Source organism: Fragaria vesca, linkage group LG6 (assembly GCF_000184155.1).
Source record: "Fragaria vesca subsp. vesca linkage group LG6, FraVesHawaii_1.0, whole genome shotgun sequence".
Classification (NCBI taxonomy): domain Eukaryota; kingdom Viridiplantae; phylum Streptophyta; class Magnoliopsida; order Rosales; family Rosaceae; genus Fragaria; species Fragaria vesca.
The window spans coordinates 32753801-32767380 of record NC_020496.1 but is presented as its reverse complement, the minus strand read 5'-3'; the positions used below and the strand labels follow the sequence as shown (position 1 = coordinate 32767380).

General features: G+C 34.3%; 1 protein-coding gene across 1 annotated transcript; it reads left to right on the top strand.

Annotated features, from left to right (window-relative positions):
- The first annotated feature begins 267 nt into the window (after positions 1–267).
- LOC101304895 lies at positions 268–13200 on the top strand. Its single transcript, XM_004304284.1, has 14 exons — positions 268–479; positions 843–896; positions 1305–1569; positions 1872–1960; positions 4387–4517; positions 6283–6329; positions 6427–6535; positions 6964–7050; positions 8645–8810; positions 10246–10595; positions 11637–11698; positions 11799–11900; positions 11975–12062; positions 12846–13200. Exons 1-13 carry the CDS (start codon positions 443–445, stop codon positions 12030–12032), a joined length of 1557 nt encoding a protein of 518 aa, XP_004304332.1. The 5' UTR covers positions 268–442; the 3' UTR covers positions 12033–12062; positions 12846–13200.
- The last annotated feature ends 380 nt before the right edge of the window (positions 13201–13580 follow it).

Sequence of the window (13580 nt, the reverse complement as noted above, 5' to 3'; positions counted from 1 at the left end):
ACCAATAACACACCGCCACCTTGCAAGGTATATATACCCTAAGACACATTTTTTCCAAAGATTTATACATTTGGGTATAAAGATTTGTGCATTTGGGCATAAAGATTTGTGCATTTGGGCATAAAAATGTTACTTTATATTAAAATGAGCTAATAAAAAAGATTGTCATTGAAATGAGAAATGAGGGGTTTAAATTAATACTAAATGGATATTTTTTAAAATATAAAAGAAGTTTATAAAAGTAGACCGTCCCGTTTCTCGTTTTCCTTTTACAAAAAGAAGTTTATAAAAGCAGATCCAAACTACCTTACCCCCGACGCTGGGACTGGTTTTGGGTCTGATAGCCGCTTCTTCATTCATTGAATATAGAGCACCGGCAATTCATTATCAATTTCTCGCTCCCTGACTCTGTCTCTGTTTAAGTTAAAACAGCAAGGAAAGCATGGTTTGGGGTTTCTTCCCCGCCGACCCCCTATCAGGTATTGTTTATTTGCTCGGTAGGAAAAAGAGTCCATAAACCAGGAAATTGAATGTACTAATCCGAGATATTATGATTACTTATTCTCTACTACGGCTGCCGGAGTCTGCAGATTCAAGCCGGGATAGTTAAATACGTTTTGGAATAGAATAGAAATTAAATACTGTTATAGTTTAATAGTTAATTATAATTTTCATGGGATAGGTTAGGTTAGGTTCTTGCGAATCATTGTGTTAAATGTGATGAGTAAAGTATCTCTACCCTGCTAAAGCACATTTGGCATTGCGCATCAAGTGTAATGCTTTAGGTTATTACAATTTGTTAAATGTGCTGGAAATGATTTAGTTGACAAAATGTATGGCAGGTGAGGATACATACTATATCTTTGCTAGAGGAACTTACAAAGTGGGTCGGAAAGGTATGTACACTCTATATTACCAACATTTGATATGCACTAGTTCCTTCTTTGTTGAGTACGTTTTGAAGGAAGTAGCTCGACTGCTGAAAGGAAATTAGTCAAACTTCGCCGTTCTAGATATTACATCTCTAGTTTCTTGGGTAGACAGTGACAAGCAGAGAGAGTGTTTTTATTTTTTATTTTATTTATACAAAAGAGTGTGGGGATTTCTCGGTATTAAAAAAGAAAACAAAGAAACAACTTAACTAACTTGGATCTTTCACCAATCACATTTCTTTTTTCTCCTGTGGGTATCAATTGCTTTTTGCTTAACTGATTAGTCTTGCTTTCCTTCTCCCTTCTAGTCATGCTTATGTTACAAAAGTTGTTTATTTTCTCTACATATATTGACTCCTTATGTAAATGTAGGTTGTGATGTAAATATTGCAGAGGACAAAGGAGTTTCTAGGGTTCATGCAGAAATAGTTGTTGATTCAATGGTATCAGCTCTCCCTCGGCAAACTAAATCTTCAGTTTTATCCTCCAAAGTCCGAATTAGAGACTGCTCAAAATATGGAACTTACATTAACAAGAACCTTACATCAATGGAAAAGATTCATGACTTGCCGAATAAAGAAACATCACTTAGAGATGGGGACTTGGTTTCATTTGGAACTGGTACCGCTGTCTTCAGGTAATGTAACTAGGTTTCCAAGGTTTAGTATCATTTTGTGTGACACTGGCAAGAAGCATAAAGGAATACAGTTGTTTTTGGACAACTTATTCTTATGTGGTGGCATCCTTAGAACTCAGATAGTAATGTATTTTTACAAAAATCTAACTGTTGCTGGTTGATGCCAGGAGCAGTTGTTTCTGCTGATTATGAATGCTCACATAAGATGATGCACTGCTATCACATAAGACTTGCACTGCTACAATTTTTTTTCTTTTCTTTTAATACTTATATGCTTAATCCTTAAAATTCAACTGTGGCAGATTTTCCTTTGTTCCACTGAATTTGTTTGCATGCTGCCCGGAAAAATCTCAAGTGAATCATCCTCTTCAAGAAAAAATTTCATCAATCGGTTAGTGACGTGACAAGCGAGATACACATATTTGTTATATACCTGTTGATTTCCATGTTTACTTGCCTGCATGTTAACTTCAAGTATTATAGCTTCATTTGTAATATATCTTGTTGTTTTCGTAGGTGTGCTTCCAATACATATAAACTAGTGAAACTCTATATCTAATACGTATTGCGGTAGTCTTATAATGTTCTTGTAAAAAGACAATGATTACAGTACCAGCCTCATTTTTATAATATTTTTTTTAAAGGAAACTGAGATGCTTTAGATAAGTAGGTGCAGAATACAAAGAAAATGAACCAACAATCTACTAAACCAAATGACACTGAAACAAAACAGACAGTGATATTCTGAAAACAGAGAATGAAACAATGTACGTCTAAACACCCAAGCAAAAATGCACCTACCAGAAGTAATCAAAGGATAAATTCCTGAGAATAGCTGCTTCTCGATCCATTTACAGAAGGAAAATATTACAGCTAATATCAAAATCGACATACTCCTAAAAGCAAGGCCCAAAATTTGGCTTTAGCCACGATTAAGTCACTGCTTTTCCTGTAGGCATCTATTCAAGAAGTAACAGACCTAGGAGGTACTTAACCTTCCATATTGTGAAGGATGCCTTGAAAAGGATGGAAGATGATGATCAATTTATGTACTGAAGACTTACAAGAGAAAGTATGTAATGCCTTTTATCTATTATTGAAGGAGGGAAGTATTTTCAATCAAAGTTAGGAGAAAAAAAAAAAAAATCTTCTCAACCTCAATGTCCCTCATATTATCCAAAATAAAAAATCCTAAGGGTGGAAATGAAGTTTTGCACATATTTATGGATGCGTTTTAAGAAAAAGAAACAATACAAGAAAGAGACGCATGATAGAGCATTCCCTGTCCATTTCTGAATTTCAAACATTGATTGAAGCAAACATAATATTGCCCAGATAAATGTCTCTATATGGAGTGGTGTTGAACCTCTAACCATTATTTCAGAGTCTCACCCATTGACATGTAATTTGTATCACTCCGAATGACTGATGCCAAAGATATTAAACTCCACCAAGAATCTGTAGAACCACTAACCAAAAGGAATTATATTCTTATGTGTTGTTAGGTTTATTCCCTTAGACGATGTTGTTACTTCTCAAGTGGTAAAATGTGTCCTCAAAGAGTGGTAATTGAGTCCTTAAAGTGATAAAATACCAATTTAAGGACTCAATTACCACTTTGAGGACTCATGTTACAACTTTGAGGACTAATGTTACCACTTTGAGGAATCATTTTACAACTTTAGGATAAAGTTGATGCATGAGATGCATTAACACACCATAGCCTTACCCTAAAGTATAATGTATTTAAGAAAACTTAATAATAGGTACACTTTGCATCTGTCAAATATATTTCATGGGCGACCTCTCCAATCTAATGATTTTATATATTTCCTTTTCTTTTTTTTTGTTTTTTTTTGTTGGGGGGGATGTGGGGGTGGGGATTCATGTGAAAGACTTTGGCATATTTCGCTGATGAAGCAAAGATGTTCGCAATTGAAAAACATACTTGGAACATGGTTTCCTGTCTCATCGGTGACAAGTGTATGCTTTTCCAAAAGCCGTATGTTTCTCCTGCCTTTATGATAGAGCAATGCCTGTGGTGATTTCCTTCTGCCTCACAATGAATGGCACCGTAGGTAGTTTCTCATTGCTTAATGTTCTCAGTTTTAATTAAGGATGTGAATTTGAGTTTAGGAATGGAATGGTGGTTTATTTGAAGGCCAAAGACACATTTTGGGGGGTTATTCATTTCTCCATTTTCTGGTGTGGTTGGACTTTAGAGTGTATACTGTTCTATGTCAGACTTAAAGATCAGTTTCTGATGTCTTTACTTAAATACACTCAGAGGCATAGTTAGTTAAGTACAAGACCATATAATATGGGAAATGTTTGTGTTGGCTACTTATTCTAATAGTTCTTTCTCAAGCTCATCGTATTCTTAATTAATCAATTAACTCACTTGAAAATTCTGAAATATTCATTTATATTCATTTTTGCTCAAAAATGTGTAAAGTACGAAAAAAGAAAAAAAACATAAAAAGCTGTGTATACGTGTGTATAATACTTTTGGGTGCAAAAGCATTATACCTATTTTAACGAGTCCCTTTCAGAGCAATGCTCACATAGTTTTGTGGTTTTCCGTGACGGTTTTCATTGTTGTCTTGCATGCTTAGGTAAATAGGTTGCACTCCCTGGGTGCTTTGGATTTATTTGTACTTATTGACCAAAATTAACTAACCATTAGTCAGTTACATCTTTCGGTTGGGCAGTTTCTTAATCTAGTCGGGCAGTTATACCTACTTGTTGCAAAGTGATGTGTGGTTCTGATGTTAATTGAGGGTCTAGGGTAATCTAACTATTATGGTTTCTCATTAGGTGCTTGCATCACCTATCATTGGAGTCAGGAGTGCACGCATGTGCTTGTTGACCATGTCATGCCAATGAAAGAAGATCTATTGGATGCTATTATGAAGAAGAAACCTTTTGTAGTTGGAACTTGGGTTGAGGTAGGTGTAGTTGAATTATTCATTTATTATTATTAGTTCTATTATTATTATTTATTTTGGCATTTGTATTAGTGTCACGACTGATGACACATGCAGTAGTTTTTGGTTGAACCGGTGAGAGTTGATTCCTTGTAAGGTATCCAAGGACCTCATTCCTTGTAAGGTATCCAAGGACCTCTGTTTTCTCTGTTGTTTTAACTTTTTTTCCCGATGCGGTCAGGGAACTGTTCTACATGGGGGTTTTCCTTGCAATGCAATACTTGTTTCCAATTAACTGCAGTGCAGATGTGCAGTTTTTATTTCCAAAAGATTATTGTAATGGCGTAACAAATATTGCAAGTACAATAATTTTTAGATTCTGAATTATTTTCTATTTTATTTTTTGCTAATATTGTGCGTAAATCCTTCCTACAATTATTCCTTGCATTTTTCTACTTATAAATACTCCTAAGAAAAAAATAAATATTTAGCCAGAAACTCGATACCCAAATTGTTGCATACATTACTGCATTGCAGTAAAGGAACTGGCCGAACTGCATGGGAAAGAAAAGTGCTGACCTGAATGAGAAAAAGTCTGCAGAATTGACCTTATGGTTAATTTTCTAAAATTGTTAGATTTTATTAATGCTTTGGAGGATCTGGTCCTCTGGAAGTTCTTGGTTTTATCTACACCTAAGTTTCATCTCTTATCATATGTATGTGGCTTTTACTGAAGTTTAAATGAGAAAGAGGAGGAATAAAGGAAGATATAGCAGGGACCTCTGTGTGACATGGCCAATTGTTGCAATGTGAGAAACTATGACCAAGTGAAATAATCAAAGCTACTATCTTGGAAGAAGGAAAAGCGGGAACAGATGGTCAACTCCAGACATGCTTTGAGAAATGACTCATCTTAGTTCTAATCATGGTAAAGTATTGTACCAATTAATGATTGGTTTTATACTTGAAGGTTGAGTCAAGTTCAATAGATCTTAAGGTTAATGAGACTCATTACTTTACAATACCATTGGATTACAACACAGAAAAGGAAGATACCCAGGAACAAATATTCCCAACTGCTAGTTTGTGAAAGGAAATGGAGTGATGGTATATATGCAGATGATTTGGGGTTTCATGCACTAATAAGACACCCTATGAAGTGTAATAGAAGTGTGATCTTAAGACGTCCCATGCCTCATGATTGCTTTGAAGGGAAATTCTTTTTGGATAAGAAGTTACCAAAAGTTCTTTTTGGTAACATTGGTGAGAAGTTGCCACTTATTATATAGTTTTGTGACATGTAGGAAAATGTATTCAAATTGGTAATTCTAATCTTAATTTAGTTTGACTAGTTAAGCATTAGGATTATACAAAAATATTGCGTGGAATATAGCTGGATCTGCGAATGATTTTTGAAACTTCTGAATGTATCTTTTTTTTTTTTTTCTTTTTTTCTTTCTTCTTTTCAATTGATCGCAATCTGTTATCAGATTGCTCTTTCACTACATACACAGCGGTCACAGCCTGGTTGTTTCAATGTTGTTTTGTAGAGTTTATGTATTCTTCTTCTTTTTTTTTATTTCCCTTTTTTAATGATTACCTTTTGCACAAAACATCATATATCTTGTTTGCATCTGAAAATGCAGCTTTATCACAGCATGATGAAAAACTATGTTTAGTTCTGCTATTATAACTACTTATTACTACTTTGATGGCAATTTTGACTGAAATATATGTTCTTTTGTTATTGTTCCATGACTATTACTGATTGCTGTGGCTTATTTAGTTTCTTGCAGAGAAGAATATTCTCACTGAGTTTCCGTGTTACACACCGTGAGTGTTAATTCTTAATCTTGTTTTGGATTATATTTCTTGTAGATTAGCAATAGTTGTGCTGATACAAATATCTTTTGTTCTATCCCTTAATCAGCTTTTCTCCAACAATGACAGTGGATGGAACATCGGTCAAACTTGCAGACCCAAGAAGTCGAGAAAACTGTTTAGCAGGATATGCATTTTTGTTGGACTCGACACTTGTGGTAATGTTCCATTCTTTTAGTCCCTCAGAAATTCAGTATCATTCTTTTTTCTTAACACTTGAGTTTAACTTTATTTGTCATCGCATTGGAAATAAACACTATCCATTAATAAATAGCAACCCTGAATTGAACCAGATCAAAAAATTCAGCTTTGACGGACAAACCAAAATGTTGACCGAAAAAGGGAACATAATTTTATGAATGTGCTTGTTCTTCGTATTGTTAGTTTGCATTCAGCTTTTGGGTAAACTTGCACCCAATGAAAGTTTTCTACTCCACACTAAAGTATGATTGTAGAAGTGTGACTTGTCTTGGGCTGATGTAATGAGTAGTTTAGTTCTCTCCAATCTATGTTAAATGTTTAAGAGCTCAAATCCTCAGTACGTCTTTGCACTCTATGCTAATGTATTATACTCTCGCTCTTTCAGTATAGGTTTGGTGATCGGTTGCAGTCCTTACTGGAAATCAGTGGTGCAAAGATTCTTTACGTTGAAGGATTTAAATCAAATAGCCAAGTATGATTCTTTGTCTTATGATATGTGCGTACATACATGCAAGATAAATACTTAAATACCAACTTCTCAGGGTTCTTGTTTATGGCGGATTTTTACCCGCCTTCTACAGAGGTTTCTTTAAAAATGCTTAAAATTAAAAATAAACGAAATATACAATAAAATTAACAAAAGTTGACTTTAGCTTGTGGAACTCTTTTACATGGCCAGTTAAAACTTTGTAAAGTCTTGAATAATACTTATTTGTTAATTAGTCAAATTTACACATGGATATAAATCATATAATTATACTTGCAATTCTTATTCTCAGTATGTTATTTGGATTTGTCTTTCCTGTTCATAAAGATGTTGTTAGCTGTTAGTGAATTTGGTTGCTTCCCAGTTATTTCGAGTATCAACTGTCATATCATGGTTCATACTATTTCAAGGCATACAATATATATGTTTAGGGCTAATTACATAGGGTCAGTTACATTCCAGCCTCTATATTTTTACTATAGGATTTAGGGTTTACACATTGTTGCTTACTGTTGCCTCCATCACTTTACAAGTTAATTGACCGTCAACTGTGTTGTGTGGGTCTATGATCTAGCCCATGATTAATTAGTGTATGTTTTCTGCAAGACCAGGAGCCTTCCTAACCACAGCATCGTATTCCTAGTGATAGAGGTTGTTAGTGCAATCCCATTTTTGTCCAATAAGGAAAGATTAATTAAAAAGTACTTGTTTGTTATACGGAATGAAAGGCAGTTGCCCAAACCAAAAGGGATTAGGATTTTATGCCTTTATAAAGTTTGGTCCAAGATTAGGTCCAACATTTTTATGCCTGCAACCAAAACTGTTTTCTGTCTTCTGCTCTGTTTTCTCTTCAAATCTATGCATTGGGAACAAAGCAACAGTCATAAAATTAGCTAGGAATTGTTACTACAACCATCATTTTGCAATTATGGTTGTGAGAGGGGAGTGATTAATGTGCAGGGTCAAGCCAACTTGGTATGAACTAGGCACTTGCTTATAACATCCATAGATGGATTGAAGAAAAAGTAAAATGTCCCGGTAAATTGAATCTTATTTGATTTCCTTAGACCCACCCATGGGCCTTTAAGATCTATCTTCTGTTTGGATCTGCAACCATTTGAAAATTCTAAAAGAGATGAACATCAGTTCTGGAGAGAGGATGAAAGTTTTCATGGACAAAGAAAGAGATGGTGGAGGAATTTGTTTTAGATGTGCAGAGAAGGGAGGTGAGGAAAAGAAAGAGGAGGAGAAGGGGACGGGCCAAAGTTTTCTGATCTATAGATATGTATCCTGATAACCTGCTCTAAGTCTGTGATCTCATGTTGGGTCCTGCTCTAAGTCTGCTGGGTACAAATTGCTTGTTTTTTTTTATTACCTGCCTCTGAAATGAAAGCTATAGAAAAGTTTACATTGCTGATTTCACCGGTGATTTATGTACACCAAAGCTGTTTTTATAGGGTACAGATAACAAGGGAAGTTATTGCTTGATGGTGAATTTCTTTTATAACAAATTGTATATTTGAACACTAGGCAGCAAATTGAGTATGTTGTTTATTTTCTATATCTTTTTTGATGTCAGATCCCAGATTGCGCAGTCAGTGATCATGATGTTTGTGTTGTCCCAGAACGGTTGTCTGATGATTACTGTGATAAGCTTGGGTCACTATTACGAGTGAAGGAACTAGACTTATTATGTGCCATATTGAATGGACGGCTGGATCCATCGATGTTAAAATCACCTTGTGGTACGTACTCTATACCTTTTGCACAGATGTGGAACTTGTCAAAAGTGATCGATGTAAATAACATTATGGATTCTGTTGTGATGGACAATTGGATACACTATTATTTTCTTAATACATTTTTAGAGGTTTCATATACTTGCGCTTGCCATGGATTAACAACTAAATCAACTATAAAGCCTAATTTTTTTTAAAGGCACTTGAAGGAAACAATGATCTGTCTTATTGACTCAAAACATGTGCATTCAGTCTCAGGTTGTAAGTAAAAAATGATCTACCAACATATTCCTAAAGCAGCGAGAAGACACGTTAGATTGATGTCTCAGAAAGATAAATCAAACAAAGTGTCTAATGATATATTCACTTGGGCCCAGTAATAATTATAAAGGGGAGTTCAAAATACAACGGTACTTAGTAGCAAATATAGTAATAAAAAATGTCTAATTCCAACAGGTTAGATTTAGCATCTCCAACAAGGATAGCTAAATATATTGTTAAAGTAGCTAAGAGCTATATTTAGCTATCCATTTAGATAGTTTTCTTCCAACATGAATAGCTATTTCAATAGCTAAATCAAATTTTAACGTTGGAAACAGAAAAAATTTGAACGTTGAGAATTTAACGTTAAATTCTCTCTCCTCAATTGAAAAATTTAGCTGTCCTCTTTATCAATTCCTAAATTTGTTCAATTCCTTAGGTATTCTATTGGAGCTCAGATTTACCTCAAAAATTGACAAATGATTAAAAACAATAACAATACTGTTGGAGATGCTTTAGCCATTAGATTGGTAAGAAGCTAGATAAACTGAGTTTATTTGATGGACTGTACATTATTTTTGCTGTTGGTTTATATCCTTTCAAGCTAAGCTATCAAGCTGAACTTGTATCATCATAACGAAGACTTCCTCACACATCTGTGTTTTACTTTTGCTCTTCCCTTTATTAATTTGTGTTGAGAGTTTCCTTCAAAATAATTATTTCTGTTTTTTTGTTTTTTTGTTTTTTGTTTTGTTGTGTGTATGTATTTTATTTGGGTGAGGTTTTAGTAATTCTCTGTGGTGTACAAAAGTTTGGAGCACAGTTGTTCTTTTCCAAAATTGTGGGTACTCATGTAGTTGCAGAGTTTAAAATACCATTTAAACCTCCTACTTGTTCTTTTGCAATCACGAATGTTTGCACTCCATTTTCTTTTAGTTCGTCTATATATGTCTTTACCGAAAGATAAAAAATGTGGGTACAAGGGCTTCCGATTCAAATTTGAGATCTTCCAATTCAAACATTAGCGCTGAAATATAACATCTTCTTTTTTTCCTGCAGTTATTCTTTTATCAATTGTAAACTTTTACTTTTTGGCTTTCTGTTTTTGGTTTATCATACAAACTCTTTTGCTTTTTCATTGACGTGAGGGAGAATAATATCAGCTACTTTCTTTTTGCAGTAGTTGTCTCATCTTCATGCTCAACAGATGAAACTGTGGTAGCTGATTCTGATGTAGAAGAAACAGCCACATCAGTTCTGGGAACTGTATCTCTTGGCACTGGAGTTGCTGAGAATGTGCCCCATGAAACATCCATAAATCATGCAGTTCACAAATTGGAGAATGACTTTGTCATGAGCTCTAGACGCAGTGGTGACATATCAACCATAAGTGGCAAGATTGATGATTCTGAAAGTGGGATTGCTGATATTATTTATAGCCAAGATTTGATTGTGCGAGATAAGAGCATACCTTGTACCATTGTTCATAGTGCAAACAACAGATTCATAAATTTCAAACGCTTCAGAAAGGTAATGACCTAAGCTTTCTCAGTTGCATTTACCATGCAGTGACATCCATAATCAGCATTTCTTAAATTTATAATTTGATATGTCAAGTGATGATACATATCCTGTGTCCTTTAGTTTTGAATTATACTAAGTACATATGTAGAGTGTTTCATTCTGCCTTTGTCTTATTTTACAGTAATAACTAGTAAGACATTACCAACTTATTTTTAAGCTGTGTAGTTTTGAATTTACGTGATTTAAGTCAATCCCAGTCTTCATGGAACTATTCCAACAACTCATTCTGCACTCCTTTTTCTTTTTTTGGACTACCAAAGTTACCCTAAGTTTGAGTTTTGGAACAACCCATAAACTGCTCCTTATGCAAACCTGACTGGTTCAGTTTGAAGGAAATTTATGTTCCTTCTTGCACTCAAATGATGGCTTGGAGGAAGTCCCATTGAACTATTGGTTGTATGGGCTTGCAGCTCCGTGGAATTGGATCGAGAAACTTGTTACTTGAAGCATCTGAGACAATATTCAAATGGAGTACCGGTTTCAAACTGCAGTGGTGAGATGTGGGAGATATGCTGGAGGAAAGCTGAGGATCATGTCTGCTGCTTTGTGGTGTTATATTTGTTAACTTTGAGCAGGCAATCAGGATCTCAAATCTGAAAATACTGTAACTTAGAGTAATTCTGGAAGTTCAATAATATAAAATGATGGAGTGCTTCAGTACTTATCTGGAGTATGAACAGCGCCCTTTATTTAATGATATGCCCATCAGTATTAGGTTATCTGAGAAAAGCAAACTTGCTAATCTCACTTTTTCGTGCCACTGGAAATATATAGGAAAAGTCATGTCCATTCTTCAATTTTCTTTGTGTTTTCTATCATCAAGTTTATAATTTAGTTTTCAGTATGCTGATGCCTAGCACAGTCGAATATAATTGCCTTACGAATTCTAGAGTGTTTATAAAGAGTGCTGTAATGCATACCTGTAAAACTACCATGGATTTTGAAATTCCATCTCTCTTTCTCTCCCTCTGGGAATTGGTACTGCAGACAAATATTCAGTCTGGGAATAGCTTCAACAATCTCATTCCATTCTCCAAGGACCCATATAAGTAAGAACCTTTTTATCAAGCCTATCCAATTCTGTATGCTGTGTTTGTAACGTCAACAGGTGTTTAATTTATATGTTTTTTTTTTGTTTCTTTATAATAGTGATTCTGACTATGGGAATGAGGAAGTGGTACAGTCTGTGAAGGACGAGAAAAGGAGAAAGCACAGGGAAGCTATATCTGAAGAATTATTTAATACAGAACAGTAAGGCATCTCCTTTATTCTCTCAGCCAAAAGGGGATATGACCGAGAACTTACAATCTGTTTCAATGATGTAGGGGTCGACGTCATGGTGTAGCTGGTTCTCTACGTGGGATACTTGGTCATGGAAAATGATGGAATCACCAGCTCAAAGAGAAACAAAAGGTGAACTTTAATCACTTTTCTGCTAGGCAGGATTAGAATTGGGGTAGAAAAGGTGAATTGTGTGACTATCTTTTGGGTTCATTTTACCAGTTTTGTTTTTGGACAATTCAACCAGTGGATTTAATTTGCAAATGAATCTGAAGCCAGTTTTGGTATATAACCAATCAATATGTTATTGAGTTGCGATGTTTTACGGGGGAAAATATAGGACAATGAATCTGATATTATATTGATTTAGATGGTTACAAACGTTAGATTAGCATAATTTTTTTTTCTTCTATCTTTAGTTTGCGCAAAACTCTTGAGAGGTCAGTGATTCAGTGTGACACAATGCTATTATGAATTGATAAAAGAAAAAACCGGTTTGTGAACGAGTAAAATAGTCTGTTTTTATTCCCATTGGTGGTTGATAAATTATATATTTTATTGATTAGATGGTTAGAAATATTAGACTAGCTTAATTTGTCTTTCTTCTTTTAGTTTTAGTGAAACTGTTAAGAGGTCAGTGACTAAGTCTGACTACACTGTTATTATGATTTGATAAAAGAAAAGAAATGGTTCTTGGATGAGTAACAGTGAGTAGTGCAATGGAGATGCAGTTGATAGAAGGCCTCAGAGTAGGAAGAGAAGATATGGAAATATCTCATTTGGAGCTTGCGGATGATAAAATCCTTCTCCTTTACTATTGAGAATTTGAGCAATTTATCAAGGGTGATCGAGTCTTTTTGTAATTTTTGTTGTATGGATTCCAAAAAAATGACGGTTTAAATGTTCATTTACTAGGATTCATATACCAGGAGAGTAGAGGCTAGCTTCAATTACCAGGCTGCAGTGTGGGAAGCTGGCCAATCAATAAAATGGACTGCTTCTCACTGGAAATCTTTGGGATTGGAGCTTATCTAATTTGGCGGTGAAGAAAGTACACAGAAAGTTCGGGGGTTGAAAAATCAAAAATGCTTTGTTCTGAGATGGTGATAGATAAGTATTTGTCCAATTGTTAGGATATATGTACTTTATATAGTTTCTCAATATTATTTTGGGAGTGCTTCTAGATACTTATTGTTGTAATCAGATGGTTAAATATACCATGTTTATATAAAATATGATAAAATTTTTATCGATATTTGATATTTTCTCGATATAATTTATTTTAATTATACATTTTAATTTATTTTGTTTTGTTTTGCTTAACATGTAACTCAAAAAATATATATATACATACAAGAGTTCTACTAACTTTGAAATGACGAAAAAATGATACATTTATTGAAATGTAAAAAATAAATTATTTTGTTAAAATAAATGCAAAAAATGATACATTTATTAAAATGACGAAAATGCCCTAAAAATTTAACGGTGTTAGTGGTCAGGATATAAAAATGCTAACGGAACGAAATTTCGGGTATGAAAATGCAAGTTTTTGATAGTTAGGTATGAAAATGAAAACAACATCAAAGTTTGTGTGATGTTTTGTAATTAATCATTTATTTTATGTGTTTTATTTTTTGTTTATTTTAC

Bases quoted from the DNA above. Each gene is read 5' to 3' on its own strand.
- LOC101304895 (XM_004304284.1), top strand. From the start codon at position 443: ATGGTTTGGGGTTTCTTCCCCGCCGACCCCCTATCAG. The intron at 1,570-1,871 runs GTAATGTAACTA...CAACTGTGGCAG, and splicing joins ACTGGTACCGCTGTCTTCAG to ATTTTCCTTTGTTCCACTGA. The intron at 11,699-11,798 runs GTAAGAACCTTT...TCTTTATAATAG, and splicing joins TTCTCCAAGGACCCATATAA to TGATTCTGACTATGGGAATG.